At 38.1% G+C, this 17,025-nt stretch overlaps 3 protein-coding genes across 5 annotated transcripts; 2 read left to right on the top strand and 1 right to left on the bottom strand.

The window, feature by feature from the left end:
• Nucleotides 1-239: 239 nt before the first annotated feature.
• Nucleotides 240-7,750, bottom strand: mettl8 (methyltransferase 8, methylcytidine). 3 transcript variants are annotated; one of them, XM_046405253.1, is made up of 10 exons: nucleotides 7,616-7,750; nucleotides 5,402-5,558; nucleotides 5,065-5,156; nucleotides 4,609-4,952; nucleotides 4,376-4,425; nucleotides 3,529-3,589; nucleotides 2,320-2,459; nucleotides 1,409-1,515; nucleotides 1,192-1,257; nucleotides 240-558 (listed from the first exon to the last, which is right to left on the bottom strand). In XM_046405253.1, exons 2-10 carry the CDS (start codon nucleotides 5,551-5,553, stop codon nucleotides 404-406), a joined length of 1,167 nt encoding a protein of 388 aa, XP_046261209.1. In that variant the 5' UTR covers nucleotides 5,554-5,558; nucleotides 7,616-7,750; the 3' UTR covers nucleotides 240-403. The 3 variants fall into 3 exon arrangements, with proteins under 3 accessions (XP_046261209.1, XP_046261211.1, XP_046261210.1); XM_046405255.1 differs by having other exon boundaries at nucleotides 4,609-4,835; XM_046405254.1 differs by lacking the exon at nucleotides 7,616-7,750 and adding an exon at nucleotides 6,471-6,519.
• On the top strand, nucleotides 7,714-13,252 carry dcaf17 (ddb1 and cul4 associated factor 17). The gene is made up of 14 exons (XM_046405252.1): nucleotides 7,714-7,849; nucleotides 7,949-8,052; nucleotides 8,488-8,578; nucleotides 8,681-8,817; nucleotides 8,926-9,004; nucleotides 9,508-9,597; nucleotides 9,688-9,795; nucleotides 9,993-10,095; nucleotides 10,413-10,555; nucleotides 11,711-11,820; nucleotides 11,900-11,987; nucleotides 12,175-12,258; nucleotides 12,441-12,596; nucleotides 12,682-13,252. The coding sequence occupies exons 1-14, from the start codon at nucleotides 7,721-7,723 to the stop codon at nucleotides 12,787-12,789; spliced, it is 1,530 nt and encodes a 509-aa protein (XP_046261208.1). The 5' UTR covers nucleotides 7,714-7,720; the 3' UTR covers nucleotides 12,790-13,252.
• A 1,134-nt stretch (nucleotides 13,253-14,386) lies between these two features.
• Nucleotides 14,387-16,769, top strand: LOC124067679 (plasma membrane ascorbate-dependent reductase CYBRD1). The gene is made up of 4 exons (XM_046405256.1): nucleotides 14,387-14,748; nucleotides 15,276-15,484; nucleotides 15,855-16,009; nucleotides 16,127-16,769. The coding sequence occupies exons 1-4, from the start codon at nucleotides 14,556-14,558 to the stop codon at nucleotides 16,395-16,397; spliced, it is 828 nt and encodes a 275-aa protein (XP_046261212.1). The 5' UTR covers nucleotides 14,387-14,555; the 3' UTR covers nucleotides 16,398-16,769.
• Nucleotides 16,770-17,025: the final 256 nt, after the last annotated feature.

Below are 17,025 nucleotides of genomic sequence, written 5' to 3'. Positions count from 1 at the left end.
ATACTTTGGCTACGACTGAAAATTGCTATCCTCTCTGTAGGATATATTCCAACTTAAAGATGAAAATAAGGAAACATTCATTTTATTTCAAACCTAATCACCAGACATGTTTAATGCCTAATTCATTCATTCATTCATTCACTGTAAATGAACCTGTGGACCTAAAAAGGACTGTGAAAATACTCATCTCATGGATATTATCACAGTGATCTACCACATACAAGACCAGAAAATACTAGTTTTGTTTGACGCTTTTCAAGTTTATTGTAAACAGTCTTCTGGTTGTACACACCTTCTTTCAATATGGAAAAAAAGACTGAATGAATGAATGAGTATCACAGTATAAAAAGTCATATATAAAAAAAGTTCTATCGCTTCAAAAAAGGCTGTGCATGATGGGGTGTTAGGATGGTGAAGGGGGATATAATTTCCTGTACTTGCTCTGCATCCAAACCCGATGCATTGCAACTTTCTTTCCTCTGTTCACTTGGAGTCGTCTGTCTTCTAGATTCTGAACTTCTTCCAGTCCAGCATTGGAAAATAAATCATGAACTTCTTCTGTAAAAATATGTATAAGAACAGTCAGTAACCAGGGCTGTAGCCAGGATTGCACAGCCACAGCCATTGCACACTACCTCAAATGTTGTATATATTGTTGTCATTTCATTGTTTATAGTATCCTGCTGTTTTATATTTATAGTTATTTTGCTATTTTCTTATATATGTCATTGGGCTTAAGCGGGACCAGGGAAACTAATTTCGTTCCACCTCATGTTTTTAACATGTGTGAAATGACAATACAGCTCCTTAAATCCTTGAATCTCTCTTATCCCAGAGGGGAAATTCTTCTTTCTTACAGACACTGCAATTTTACCGACCAAGAAAATTAAAAGATAGGAACAAATAGATAAAAATATCAAATAAAATATAAGATATAAGATATTTACATATATATATATATATATATATATTAACACATTTCCAGGGTAAATATGCCATGTTTATCAGTTCAGGCACCTCCAAATACAAACACATGCTGAATGTAAACACGTCCCAGGTTCCTAAAATCTCCATAATCCCAGAAAAAAATAGCAATGACATTAGCCCAGTTTCTTCAATGGAAGCTACAGACTAATAAGAAATTATTTACTCCATGTGGAAGAAAAAGCACAGCTCATGTTTCAGAATTACCTTTAGTGAAAAAGTACACACAGGTTCCATCTCCACGTGTGTAGAAATTCTCTGATAAGCACCGTCCTGATTGTGAGAGATTCCAAGATTAAACGAAAAATGAAAAGTATTCAATCGCCAAAAAAACACTCCACACAGAAGAGTACACGGAATATATAACAACTGAGGTTAAGCAGATCGAATGGTTGTATTTAGGTGTGCATTACTGTAAACTCACCCTTCTTAAACCTGAGTTGTGATATGTCAAATCTCCCATAATCACGGAATAGTAATATCCCTCCATGTTTCAGGTATGCAGATAGTCTGTTCACAACCCCTTGGATTCTGTCAATGAAATATCAATTAACCAAACAACATGCTGTAAGATGGGCCAATGAAGATTCAGGTAACTCTGGAGAAAATATAGGCTATGTGGGAATATCTTCATTTAGCCTTAAACAGTCACACAAGTAAAGTAAAACACCTGAAATGTACACATTACATTACATGGACAGTGCTGAGTAGCTAATCTAAGTGCATTTGGTAATACTACAGCCTAAAAATTAAAAGGCATAACATGCAGAATATTCCCCTGAAAAACAATGCATAGATTCATACACACATGCACACGAAGCAAAGAGGTTAACACCGGACAGGATGGAGCCTGCACTTATTGACTGAAAAATTCCACAATGTGGCACATTCCTGCAGGGCGATGTGGGAATGTTTATTTGTGTATTAGAACGTAATCACTCTAAAACAGTCACAAACCAGCATATCATCTTTTTGATTCACTGCTTTGTTCACACTAAAGCTGCGCCCCATCTTCATTCACTGTCCAGCTCGTTCAAACAATGCTGGAGGAGGAGCCAGGTTTGAATGGTTTATTCAACTGACAACTGCCACGTTATGCTTTTAAAATAAGCATGCTCCCATCCCTTAATGCTCAAATGGAAAGCAAATCATAGTGCAGTTAACTTGTTTTACTCAGTAGCACAATATAGTTAGATTTGTATTTGGCTTTTGTGATGGCATTCAAACAAAGCCTGTGAAAAGTGAAGGTGGGTAGGGGTGATGTAGAGGTTGTGGAGGAGGGTCTGGTAGGTGAGAAATGATGTAGGACTCTCCTTTGTCTTAACCTTCACCTACCGGTCTGGGTGAATGGAGGAGAGCACAAAGACAGCCAGAATAACATCCAGGCTCCGAGGAGGGAAGGGAAAGGAGGCCATCTCCTCACAAATGTCATGGACAAAGGCATGACACACTGAGTCATCGTAGTCTGGATGGTCCTATATGAGGAAAATAAAGGAGGCTAACTTTTTTAGTTACAAAAATTTCTCCCTTGCCATCATTTCTCTATCATACTTAACGTGTCTTCAAAATTGTAAGGATCCTGCGACATTTGCAATCCTTCTGTAAAAGGCTGCTTATAAGGAAATTATATCAGTATAATTATGCAGTTGTTTTAGGTAAGGCTAAAGTGTAAATTCACTGTGTCAATAATAAAATTTATATATTATTATAGACCATTTGTTTTTGTGCTAGATTATAATTAGTAGTAGTATTTCTGCTCCATCAGTGCAAATTTCTGTAACCTTGAATAAGCTAAAAACATGAAACTTGGCACAATATCTGGAAGTAATATGCAAGCCAAGACCATCTTTCTAGCAGTGAAATACTTCTCTAACAGTGTCTCCAGTCATTGGGCACGTATCTTCAGGTCATATATGGTAAAAGGCCTACCAAACCAACTTGAGCCTGACCCACAGAGAGTGCCCCTGGTACCAAAAACACAGTGAAGAATTTTTACAGCGCTCTGACACTGCACCTACAGAATTTCACCAATTTTGCTGTGCATGTTGTGTAGGCAGGTACTGACCAAAATCTAAAATGGCATATTTATTGGTGCATGTGGGCGGGGCCTATCTTGTATCTTAGGATCCCCCTGAGCAATCGTTGAACTCATGTCGCACATCCTGTGCTAACTCCTGAACATATACACACCCTGTTTAATTCAAATCCAATTCAAAATTGACATTTGTTAAGTCTGAAACCAAACTGTAGCTTTAAATTTGGCACACATAATATTCAAATCACAATGAAAAAATCATTATCATAGAAAGCTCAAAGAATGACAATAGCTTTACAATGAATAGATTAAATATATTTCCTTCAAATGTAATGTAATCTATCTAAATGTAGTTTCTGACATGACGGGCCTAATCATAATCTGATGACTGTAATTCCCCTCAACATATTGTCCAGATAACCGTTAAAATATAAGTGAGTCAGTACTGCTCTGAAGAAATGATTAACCTAGGTGCAGTATATATGCTCAAGTATATTAGAAATGCTTACTTTGACCAGCTGAATGGCACATGGGGAGAAGTCACAACAGTACAAAAAAGCGTCCATTTCTCTGTGAAAGACAGCAGCTAATTTATCACCCATTTAAGTCAATATAAATAAAGTACAACTGTGTGATAACACACCAGGAATCTGAAGAACCATAAAGTGCTGTTTTCACAGAAGACTGTCAGACATATCACAGCAGGAAAAGAAAATGTCTAAAAATGAAATTAATGATGGCTGAATCCCATTTAGGTACTTCAGTTTCAGGGTCCTGTTTTTTTTTTTAATGTGGGCTCACTGTGACAACAGCCACCATTAATGTTATTAGTAAACCCTATGATCTTCCTGCTACAAGAAGTCAAAATGTCTACTCTGAAAAAGACTTATTAAGAACTGTTTGTATTTACACACCCATTAACGGTGAATTTTTTTCTTTAAAAGTTTTAACATTTGTTGCAGCTTGTATTTCAAATTCAGCATATCAGTTGTCTCAACCGGCCTTTTCGAGCTTCAGAGAAGCAGTCAGTGTTTGGTTAAAGTGTATGTTAACAGTGGAAGCGATATTTGCACATTTCATGCTATGGTAGTTCTGTACTTCAACAATGTTACAACTTATTACTCATGAGGAGCCACAGCTTTGTGCTAGTTGGGGACGTGTAGGATAATGTCATTGTGCTTGCAATATAAATAATAAAAATAAAAATAATACAGTATTTTGGCTAATATTGAGAGTATTTAAACATTTTTGCTTCTGTAAACACAGGTTGAATGAACAGCTTGTGATCCAAATGAATGATGTAGAAATGGTTCATTTAAACGGAATATGTGGAATTATGTCAAAATATTTACTCACTTTATGGAGTTAGAGATGGGAAATACACTGTTGCCAACCCCACATCCAACCTGTGAAGAGAAAATATATTTTGTTGATGTTTCTGCCAAGTGAAACATGACAATACTGCTGGCAATTTTAGCATAGGGTCTGACAATTTGCTATGTTTTACATCGCAGTTGTGTAATGGTTAACATCAAACATTCTGTATTAAAATGATCAAATCATTAGTACATATGAACAGTTCTGAAAACCTCCAAGATCCTGAAAGATGCATGCTGGCCAGGGAAAGGAGTCATCTGTATGTCAGCTTCATCTTTTTCCAGTGCTGCTCCTGGATGATCTGAGGTGTCTGTGTTTCTGTGACAGTGTGTGAGGCCATTGTGTTGCCAGAGTCTGGTTTCTGTGTCGTATCCAGTAGGCAATGAGTATTTCGCCTGCTGATCACCCAGGCACCTGTTTGTGTCTTGGCTTTTCACACCTGAAGGAAGCAGTTCTGGGAATTCTAAAAACAGCCACTTGCGATCTTTAAAGAACTTATTCTGGTGCGTCCTATAAAACTTGTCCCAGTATTGCCATGCCTCTGTGTCAAATTTACCTGTGTGAAGGAGATTTAAGAATATTACGTAATACAAGGTTTATTTGCCACATAAGGCCAATCATATCTAAACATATCTGGAAAAACATTTATTGCAGAAATAGATTCTTGCCTTGCTCGTTTAAAGGAATTTGTATACATGAATTTTCTTCTGCCTTCAGCCGTGCGTTTTCTTTCTCCTCTTCTGTCCATTGTACATGATCCCTAAAATATATAAGCATTATAAAAGCTGATAAATATGTTCAAACATAGTATTTGTACCAAACAACAGAAAATACAAATCTAAAAGATATTAATGCGCTGAAAGCTGATCAGATCAGAAAGCTGTCCACTGTAGCCCTAAATTTTAGCTCTGTGTTGAGAGAAGTAGGCGCACCTAAACTGTAATCCTATTGCCATAAAATGTATATGGGTGACAGATTAAAGTCTCACTGAAGTACATCACTGACCACATGTTGTGCTTAAAGATGTCATCAGGGTTTGTCAGAATCCGTGAACCGAGCGGCGCTGAAGGTCTTCCTCCTGTGCTCTTTAATCTTGAGGACAATCTGATGAAAACTGGAGCCAATCTGGCTACAGAGGAGCTCCACAGCTTGTGCATTTACTCTGTAAAAAAAACAGGAAGAGTTGGATACATTTTACAGGGCTTTGACACTGCACCTATGCCTAAAAATGTAGCTCTTTCATGCTAACAAAATAACTTGATAATTTTTTTTCCACATATATTTTATTTTCACAAAGAATTTTCACTTAAGTATAAATACAAGTACACAAAACACACCATCGGGCAAACTTCAAACTTAGAAATTATGCTTCAGATTTTTTCATAAATAGAATAAGGTTGTGAAACTAAGTAAAAACAAAACAGCAATTCAGTCTGAATGCTAAGGTACTTAGTTTTTAGTCTCTTGTAGATCTATGGGCTCTGCCCCATGGTGCGCAGGAAACTTAAACCAATTGACAAGATATCAAAAAATGGACCTGCTGAAACGAATGGCAAAGCATCCAACAGGAAACTAAATAGCATATTTTAAGTCACTCATCACTCATTTTGCTATTTGGGGAGAGATTTTAAGACATGAGAGGCTTCTTTTCCAGACCTAAAGGTGTACAAAGGACAACTCTTAACAACAACAAAGTCTTGACCTGTTAACTGACCTACCTTTTTGAGAAAATGTTAATAAAAGAATGCAGAATGCTTCTGGAATATTTCAATTAAATGGAACAATATTGCCAAAAGTTTGGAATTAATATTTTAGTGTATTAGTTTAAGTTACTTAAAGGGGAAATAAAGACGAGAAAACTAAATTTTGAGGTGAAGGTTTGATCTACGACAGGGGTCGGCAACCCAAAATGTTCAAAAAGCCATATTGAACCAAAAGAACAAAAAAACAAATCTGTCTGGAGCCGCAAAAAATTAAAAGCCTTATATGAAGGGAATACAGGCTGTAAGTGTATATTAGCTATATTAGCTTACCAAAATGACCAGTTTGATGAATGAATCCTTCATGTACTCACCATCTGTGAACGGTTTTCCACGCTTTATTATCTATTTTTATTTTATTTTTTTGTTGCAACATTATTTGTTGCAACAAAACTAGCAGCAGAAGTGGAGTTTGGAGATGCAATCCACTTCTTAAATCTATCTTTGCGCTCCTCTAATTTCTCCAGAAGTAAAGCAATCGCACTTTTTCTCTCACTCCCAACTGGGTGTTCTGCTGCAAATTTAGCATGCCTTCCCTGGAAATGTCTTTCCAAATTACTCTTTTTGTCATTTAACAACTTCTCATTACAAAGCAAACATGCAGGCAATCCTTCCGCATCGGCAATGAAAGCAAATGATTCGGTCCATTCTTCCTTGAATCCTCTGTTCTCATCAGCTATCTTTCGCTTTTTCCCTTTGGGATCCATGGCCCATGACACACCCGCCGGTTTGTTTACAACAGCCACCTGCGTGGCACCGCGCCGCCTGAAACGTGTGTCGCAGGCTGTGACGCACATCGTCGTTGACAGAAATGTTGAAATTTAATATTTATTATAAACATTTTTACAGCACTGGAAAACGTTAAGAATGTTTGTGTCATGTTTGTCCTCCTACAGAAACCATATTAAAACAAAATATATATCCCCCCCTATTTCTTCCCATTTTCATACTTTTTTGAAAAAGCTCCAGAGAGCCACTAGGGAGGCGCTGAAGAACCGCATGCGGCTCCAGAGCCGCGCGTTGCCGACCCCTGATCTACGATCACCATACAAACAGCTGAGAGGAGGGCGCTAACATTCCAAGCTGGATGCTGAGGCCGAGTAGAAGAAGACGGCTGTGAAGACTACAAAAATGGAGCGAGAGACAGAGTAGTTAGCACTGCCAGCTAACTAAAGCCACACTGATGAAAAAATGCGACATTATTACCCAACTTTTAACTGCTGATCTCACTAAGTTGTATCACTGCTGGACAACAAACGCTCCGATAAAACATAACGAACCCGGAAGTACTTTTGAGTAAACGAGATATCGCGGTGCGCTAGCTCAACGGCGCTAACTTTAGTTAGCTGTTAACTTATCGTGTTAGCTAAGCCTTGAGCCGCAGAGATGCCTTAGTGACTGCGGAAAAGACGGAGCTCAGTGAGGTTTTGTAACGTTACGGAAATCGTGTTGCCCTCACCTGGCTCTGGCTGTGTGGTCTTGGGGTCAGGTCTCGGGTTGACAGGTTGTCAACTCTTGACATGCTACCTCACATTCCTCCTGTAGTGATAAGTGTTACCTGCTGATGGCGCCTTACAAGAGAAGAAGAACCGTGAACGCCACTGAGCTGTTGAGCCAGAGGGGCAGAGGTATCAGGGATGCCGGGACCATGATCAGACACAATATGAAGGTCCTTAGAGCTCTCACTTTTCAGGTAATAAAGTCGATTTAGATATTCACAGTGGATATTTGCGTCCAGTGAGTATTTTTTTTTTACTAATATACTGTACTCTTTATTGTTGATATATTGTAGGAGAGCAGGAATTTCATTAAAGTATGGAGCAAGATCTCAAAATCTACAATAACGTATGAGAATGGTAAAATCTACTTTGAAAATTATCAGACCTGCTACAGTTGGTAAGTATAAATAATTAACTTGAATTGTTTTCAGTTTTGAGCCCAGATACAATACAGAATAATAGTGTAAAGATAAGATAAGATAAACCTTTACTAGTCTCACAGTGTGGAAATTCTCCATTCAAAGCTACAGATAAATTCAAATATATGAATTAGCATATGAATGCCCTTAAATATAAGTCAACTAACACAAATCTCAAATCAGTCATGGCTGATGGCCTCCTTTCATGAATTTGGTGGCTGCTATTGTCACTCTGAATTAACCGGATAAAATTTTACCCACAAGTGTAATTTAGTTCTTTGTGAATAGAGCGATGTAAATCTGATGATGTTTACACTGTCCATGGCATGTATGTAAGCAACACTAACAGAATAAATACACTAAAACCTTTGTACTCTTGACACACAATCAGTGATTACATTTTCTGGTTTCAGTGTTCATTCAGAGCCTCAAGTTCTATACAAGCTGCCCAAGAGGTCGAAGTTGGAGAAATTTGAAGATGCTTTGCTGTGTCAGAGCCCACTTGTAAGTGAAATTAAACACCTCTTTTGGACTGTCACTGAACATGCACTGGTCAGATTTCAATAGCCCAGGTGCAGATTGTTGTTTAATTTGTCTTTTTGACAGGACAAAACATTAGCTTCCCCATCTGATCATAAACCCAGCCTCTTGGCTTTGACAGCCAATAACTGGCTGTATCGCCTTTCAGCTGAAACGGGAGAAGAGCTGCAGAGAGTTTACCTCTCTTCAAAACACAAGTTCAGGTATCGTCAAGGCTCTGAGTTCTGAGAAGTAGATATTAAAACATTTATTTTCAGTTTTGGATCATTTAAAAAAAAAAAAACCATATAACCTTTGTTGTTTTTTGGCAGGTATCTTAGCTGGGATGTTTCTCAGGAAATGTTTTTTGTTAAGTCTGTTCAAAACAAAGAAACATCTTTAGAACGACAGGTAAGGTCAGTCCCTTTATTTCCCTAAGTTTTTGTGTCTTGTTTTATAGTGACAGGACACATCATAGAAGGTAATAAAGCTTAGGATCTCGTTGTAAATGGAATTTCCTAAGGTTCATAAATTTTGATGGGTGTATTGCATAAATCAAGGGAAATAAATCACTCAAGGTCATTTAAGGGATTTAAATATCACTACTCAAGGGCAGCAACCTGCGGTTTTTCACTGTCATATAATCTGTCGCCTACTACGCTGAAGTTGAAATCTTATTTGTCCATCAAACGATGTGAGAGCCGAAAATATTCAGTTTCAATAATCAGACAAACGTCTTCACATTTGAGTAGCTGGAAGCGATAAAAGTTTGGCATTCTTGCCTTATGAATGACAAAATTTAAATTTATTGCCAGTGTATTTTCTGTGTCTCATTTATTCAACTATGTGGAGAAAAGATGACAGCATTAGCCTTGTGTAGACCTTGTTCTTTTTTTCTTTTTTTTTATTCACAGGCAGGTATTAGTCAGAACACAGTGATGCACCTGGCCATCTTTCATGTTTTCCCCTTGCAAATTGTGGGCATTTTGGAGATTACCAAAAAGGTATGCAGATTTTTTTTGTAGTTTATTAGTTTTTAAGTGTGCCTGCAGGCGTAATATGTCATAACTAAAATGTAAATCTTATTGTTTCAGATATTTGGAAATGGCGTTACTGATGTTGTACTGTCTCAAGGTGTCCTCGTGGTGTCTTACAGCAACAAATCAGTGAAGCTGTACAGCTTCGAGTACATTATCCAAAGGGTATGTTTGATTTGTTTTTTTCTATCCTGAAAAATCCCTGCACGATATTCAACAGTCTGATTATTTTTGATATCTAATAGCAGATTGAAACAATGCATCAGAAATACATTAGATAAAGATTCTGACTATATTTGGTGTGTTATAATCCTGAGTCATCTTGCTGCTCACGTCTCTGTGTATTTGATGGACATTTTCAGTACTTGACAGAGAAGTTAACACTTGGAAAGGAGAGCTCACTTCTTGGAGGCAAAACAGTGGGAGATATCCCATTTGGCATTCCAGTGAATATCCAGATCACAGGTGAGTCTGTTTTTAAGTCTACACCTGTAGTACTTTTATGTTAAAAGAAGGCAGTAGGCCTGCTTGGCCACGGAGGGTTGGGGGGTTGTCGAGTGGGGGTGTTAGGTGCATTGTGATGTGGACGAGACACACTGTGTAGTCTCATTCAGTCGCAATCAAAAATTTTGATGCATCAAGATGCACAAAGACTCATTGATGCATTATTTTATGATCAAGTTGTAATCCTCTGAATCAGAATTGGATTGAATTGTGAGGTGTGAGATTCCCATGCCTACTATGAACAACTTTTTTTTTAATTTTTTTTTTTTATTGCACAGATTGCCCTCCAGTGCTTTTTGAGGTGTCATGCTCTAACAACAGTGTCCAGATTGGTGGCTACCCTTGGCACTACATCTACACTCCACCACATAAAAATCACAGAGGGACTCACCACATCTGTGCACTCAAGGACAGCACTACGGTAGATTTAAACGGTCGTCTTTAACCATACAGTATAACATGACATTTCAATGATCATTTGAGCGTTTATGTACAAACTATGGCATATGCTTGGCTATTATAGATAAAAATCCCTAATGTCACTGTGTAGTAGACTTAACTGTCACCAAATTGGTAAGAGCCCATTCAGAGTGTCAGGGTAAGAAGTGCCACAGATGTTTGTGACAGTCTTTGTATTCAGCTGCTGGACAGAGCAGGACAGAGCCACAACCTGTAATCACTATTCAAATCTCCACAAAATGGTCCAACCACTTTTGTGTACATCTTTGCTGCATGTGCAAAACAAATTTCTTTGTATTTTTTTTAAAGATTACCACAGAATTGGTTTATTTTACGACAAACATTATATCATGTTTAAGCTGCCATACTCAATATAAGACAAGAAACCACAGGGTTTTCCTGATCAACATGTTGAGACAACAGAAAAAAAATATAGCAGAAGCTTACAGTGTAAAAGATAAATATACAGGTAGTTTAGGGCACCTCGGAGCTCTATAGCTGCACCACAAGCAGCATTTTCACACAACCAGCTACAGCGGTTAAGCTGTACTTTGGGTATCTGGTTTTAATAAGTCAAGTGTTAGCTTTTACGCAATCCTGATTCCACAAGTTGTATCAACTTTACAAACTCTCAAGCACACAAGTCCATTGGCACATTACAGTTGAAAAGGAACTCCACTGTATCTCAAATAAAGGCACAGCTCAGAGTAATCGCATTAGATTAGATTAGCAATCAGTTGAAATCCCACCGCCATCGGACTGCTGTAGAATCTTAAAAAGTTATTTAGGATTTTTTAAAATTAGATTTTGATGATTGGAATTGAGTTAAAAGTACATTTTACTGAAATACACGCATCAGTTGATGAGTCAAGAACAGTTCTTAACCAAACAATAATGAAATAGTACAAGATGGACACATTAATGGAAAGATACAGTGAGATTCATTACATTACATTAAAATTCATTACGTTTTTAAAAAGATTTTACTGGGTCCCATACAATCAAATGACTTTACTGACAATGACAGGAACGTTGCTCTGGTAGAGATATAAAATATTCAGACTTTAGAGTTGAATCACAATTAATAATGCATGTCTTTGTCATTTTATCACATTAGGCAACAAATGGAATACAAAACATGAACTGCTGCTCTCTAGAGAATGATGGGATCTTCTTCCACCCAGATGACTCAGGAAGAATCATTCATGTTGGACCGTCCATCATAAAGTGAGTACTACTGTCAGCCTCTTCATAGTAAAATGAAGACTGTGACTGCGTTTGCAAGATTTGTTTTCCTTTCTCCAAGTGTCCTAAAGATCCTTGGTGAACCGAACAGTGGTTTTCCATCAAAGGTAGTTGAAGATTTCTCTATGGTGACCCGTCGAAACAACCCTGTAAGTATCACGCTCATTTACCTACAAGGCCCCCTCTAAATGCTGTACTCACTGCAGGTTTAGTTAACCTTTGACCATCAGCCTCGTGCATGTTTCACACTTTCTCTGTGACCCTGGTGGGAAATCAAATGTGATAACTCTGTCCACTCAGTAAAAATGTAATGTTCCTGCTCGCCATCTGCTGTAGCCTGCATCACAAGTCACTTTCACCTCATCGGGCCGCACGGTGAAGAGAAGATTTCATCAGCTGGATGATGACCCAGATCAAGAGGTACCGAAGAGATTACGCTTTAGTCATTGATCCTGTTGCAACAAGAGTGTTTCAGAGCTGCCCTTTATTGAGACATGAGGCTTATGTGCATATTTAGCATAGGTGTTGCTATACATCCAGGGAACTGTGCACCACTTCTGTGATGAGAGGAGTTCACAATAACGAGCCTTTGTGTTTAACAGACTTTCCGTACGGTGGAGTATGAAGACGAGCTGAACCTTTTGGCAGTAGTGGTAACTAATGGTGAGGAGGGGGAAGGAAAAGCCCACATCCAACTGCATGACAACCAGAGCGGGCAGTTACTTCGGACGGTTGATCTGATTGAGCCTTGGGATGAGGTGAGTCGCATGACATGACTACGTCGACATTTTGCTGAAGTGTTTGCTTAGATGGATTCATGTCTGCTCTTATCTCCTGTTTCAGACTTATCGGCACGAGCTGTTCTTTGACAAAGACACAATTGTTCATATTGAACAAAAGAACACCAGCTTCTGCTGCCATGTTTACAAGCTCAAGGCTGCCAGAAACTAAGTGGCACAAAAATGAATTAAGCTCTTGGAAATCAAGTCTCTGCACATTATTACAGTTAATCATGTTCTGAGTCACGTGAATTTTTTTTACCTTGTTTTTCTTAAATTAAAATGTTATATATATTTTCAATTTTTTGCATTTCTTCCTCGTGTGTTTCCATAATATTCATCCAGATATTAAGACGATTGAAAGTTACTTGTAACGTGTAATATGTATCTGTTTGAAAGATTTTCTACTTGCTTTCACAACCCACAGTTTTGTGTAATATGTATCTGTTTGAAAGATTTTCTACTTGCTTTCACAACCCACAGTTTTAATGTGTTAGTTTATTCTTCGAAGTAAGTAGTGCAACCCTGTTATTCATTTGAAAGTGCAGGTTTTGTATCGAGCTGCAGTTGTACACAAATGTATTCCGTTAATCACACAGAAAATTACAATTAAAAAATTACTTTTATAATTTTTTCCCTCCATGTTGTATTGGTGTCTGTAATGGTGAAAAAAGTACTGAGATCATTTAATTAAGTAAAAGTACACCATTAGTAGTAAAAGCCATTTTTTTTAGTTCTAGCCTTTTCAAAAACACAAAGTCAAAGTGAACAACAGTCTTGATTAGAACAATATCACAGAAGTGGGTATTGTTTCTCCCTTACTGAGCATCTTGGGGTTGAATTTGGTATTTACTTGATACTATGTACACCTGTGTACTACAGAGCAGTTTTTCTACCCTCCATCTCTACAGTGGTCTTTTCCCAGTGTTCAAGCTGTAGTACTCATCACTGACAAACTCATTTTTGGTTTGTAAGTATAAAAAAAAGAGATAAAGGCTTGTAATAGCTTACAAAAACAACAACAACAAAAACCCTCCAGACCAGTTGCACGGTGTTAACACACTGCTTTAGGAAGGTTAAGACTTTACTAATCACTAATGAGCAACTTGATCAACAAGCTTTTATCTTCTGGATTGACTCTCTAACAGCTTTTATTTCAGCAAAAGTACCAATACCTCACTGTAAAAGTACTCCATTACAAGTAAAAGTCACTTAGTTGTGTTTTGTAAAGTACTGACTCCTCCTGTTTTTATGTTTTGTTAAAAACGAGTTCTGTGCATATTTAGAACTGAAACTTTGCGCAGTTGTTGCTAGAACCTAAAAAAAATAAAAATCTTAAAAGTTTTCTTAGAAGTATTATAGTGAAAATTTACTTGTTCTGCAAATTATATATTATTATAATTCACATTAGTGTATTATGCATACTGGTGATGAATCATTGTGCAAGTAGCGGCCTGTGGAGCTTCTTTTAACTACCTCACACAATGTGGTTTGATAATGTAATCCAGGGTTTCCAACCAGAGGTTCAAAATATGAATCTAGAGAAGACAAGCGCAAGATGGAAGTAACAATGCAAAGTACAAGTGGGTGAACCTCAAAATTGTCCTGAATGCAGTCACTTCCCAACACTTGAGGTGTGTGTGGACGCACTATAATGTAACTTTGTTGAATGTCCCACCTCTTCCACCTATTGCACGCCTGAAGCTTAAACTGTGAAAGACTTAAATACGGGAGCTTATCTCGCTAAACGGAGACGTCAGATGAAGACACAGCGGGAAAAAAAGAAGAAGAAAACATCTTACAAAACGTCTTTCCTCCAAACATTTGCGCAGTTCTGGGTCACGTGACCGCGGTCATCCCTCACCAGCCACCGCTTCAAGTAGTTGTTGTAGTTGTGGAAACAGCTGCTCCGGTCAAGTCGCTCCGTCTTCCTAACTAATGGCGATGGAGAATTTCAAGCAGTTCCTGGTGGCCCTGAGTGCCGCCGCCGCCGTCGGCGTTGTTTCCATAATATTCGTGCTAAGATGGGCTCTCTACTATAAAGGAGGTTTAGCCTGGGATGGAGGACTGGCCGAATTCAACTGGCATCCGGTCTTAATAGTGATCGGGTTTATTTTCTTGCAGGGAATGGGTGAGCAAATTCTTTCCTTCCTTTTTTTCTTTTTTATTTGCTTTTTGTTAAAAACATGGTGGACAGTCAGGATTTATTTGGGCGATGTTTTTAAACGACAAAGGGAATTCTTGCTCAAGACCAAGTTACACAGGGCTTCTTCACAGGGGAGAGGCAACTGATGAGTGCGTAATTATTATAAAACTAAACGTTCAACTTCAGCCTTATAATGCTGTGACCATAACCACGCACTTGTGTCGTAAAATGATTAAAATTGTGACTTTAGTCTGCTCCCGAGGGTGTACGAACTTTTAACACATGACCTGTATTCGTCACATTGTTTTACGACCAAAAAAAAGTGTTAATATTAGTAGTGCTTTCTTAAAGGGGTCCCATCGATTACACTTGTTATGTCAAACTTTGATATGCGCCTGACTCATGAAAAGCTCACTTAGTGTAATGGCAGATACTTTTTAAGGAAAAATAATATGTTTTATCTTATGCATCGTGGTGGCAGTGAATCACACTGAGTTACCCTTCTCTTGCAGCCATCATTGTCTACAGACTCCCCTGGACCTGGCAGCGCAGCAAACTATTGATGAAGTTTATCCATGCAGGCTTGAACCTAGTAGCCTTCATTTTCGCTGTTATTGCTACGGTGGCAGTTTTTGACTACCACAATGCTGCCAAAATCCCCAACATGTACAGTTTGCACAGCTGGCTGGGCCTGATAGCGGTCATACTGTACTGCTTGCAGGTAAACAAACTCTATTCAATATGAATTGAAGAAATGCATGATAAACACAGCTCCTGGATTTGTGGTGCAGTACTGACATTGCTGCCAGATAAGAATAGTGCAAGGTTTGACATTTTACACCTAAATGAACTTTATTGTTGCATGTTCAAACCACTGTATCCTTATTGTTTTTGTCTTTGTATGGAGCTCATGACTGGTTCAACACAATACTAGAATCGTAGAAATGGATTCTCCTTTAGAAGGGGGAAAAAAAACCCTCAATAAACTCTCATTCTTCTGGTTGTTTTGAAAACACAAGGTCATAGTGAAGAACATTCTTGAAAAGTACAGTATCTCACAAGTGGATGTTTTTTTCTCCCTTGCCGAGCAGCTTGTTCTTGGGGTTGGCATGTTCTTGTTACCATTTACACCTGTATCCTGGAGAGCAGCGTTTATGCCCCTGCATGTCTACAGTGGTCTTTTACTGTTTACCAGTGTTATAGCTGTGGCACTTATGGGCATCACTGAGAAACTCATTTTTGGCCTGTAAGTATATAAAAATAAGTTTGTATGAGTTTATAAAAACTTGCTAAGCAGGTGTACATGCATTAGCACGCTGCTTTAGAATGGGTGTAACTTTATTTTTTGTACTTAATCACTAAGGAGCAACCCACCATACAAGGAGTCTCCCCCAGAGGCCATTTTTGTGAACGTTCTTGGAGTTCTCCTTGTGGTTTTTGGAGCCCTCATCCTCTGGATTGCCACTCGAACATCTTGGAAGCGCCCCAGTGACCAGATCTTGCATACCTTGCATACCAATGGGGGAGGTGAGGACAACACCAAAGTCGGTCCAGCCCTGTCTCAGCTATCTGATGTAACTGATGCTGAGGCCTGTGGGGATGTCAGGAGGAGGAGTAATAAACTAGATGATTAGGCCAGCTGATTACAAAATAAGTGACTTGGAGCTGACACTGTCTCCAGTGTTGAATGTATGTACTCCCAGTCTACACTGGTCAGAGAGGGTCAAAATGAAGAATATAGTTTGCTGATCTTTAGATACCTTTCTCTTGCACTTTCTCTCTTGGATTTTGGTGGCATATTGAGTTTGTTATTTGTTGTTGACATTTATTGTTTTTTTCAGCCCATGTAAATAATGGTGAACTGCTTTATTACAAGATTAACTTGATGTATACACTATTGACATATACTGAAGATATATAATGACAGATTTGCTATAGTTTTAAGTGCTTTGTATTCTAAGATCTGGGTTTTTGAAGTATATTCAATAAATATTTGCAACTTCTAACAACCATCTTACAGTTCTTATATATTTAAAAAGGGTAACATTCTAATAATTGGCTGCAGAAGATGAAAAATATTCATACAACAATTAACACAATCAATAAATATTATGAGCACCATTGAGTTACCACATTAACCATGAGTGCTCTGGGTTTCTGTTACTGTCATACATTAAATATAATACTCCAACATTCATTCACAGTATAAACCACTAACATTAAGTAATACAAAGACTTGGCCTCATCTTACGAACACTTCCT

This window comes from Scatophagus argus, chromosome 11 (assembly GCF_020382885.2).
Source record: "Scatophagus argus isolate fScaArg1 chromosome 11, fScaArg1.pri, whole genome shotgun sequence".
Taxonomy (NCBI): domain Eukaryota; kingdom Metazoa; phylum Chordata; class Actinopteri; family Scatophagidae; genus Scatophagus; species Scatophagus argus.
This window is presented reverse-complemented; position numbering and strand designations above follow the sequence as displayed.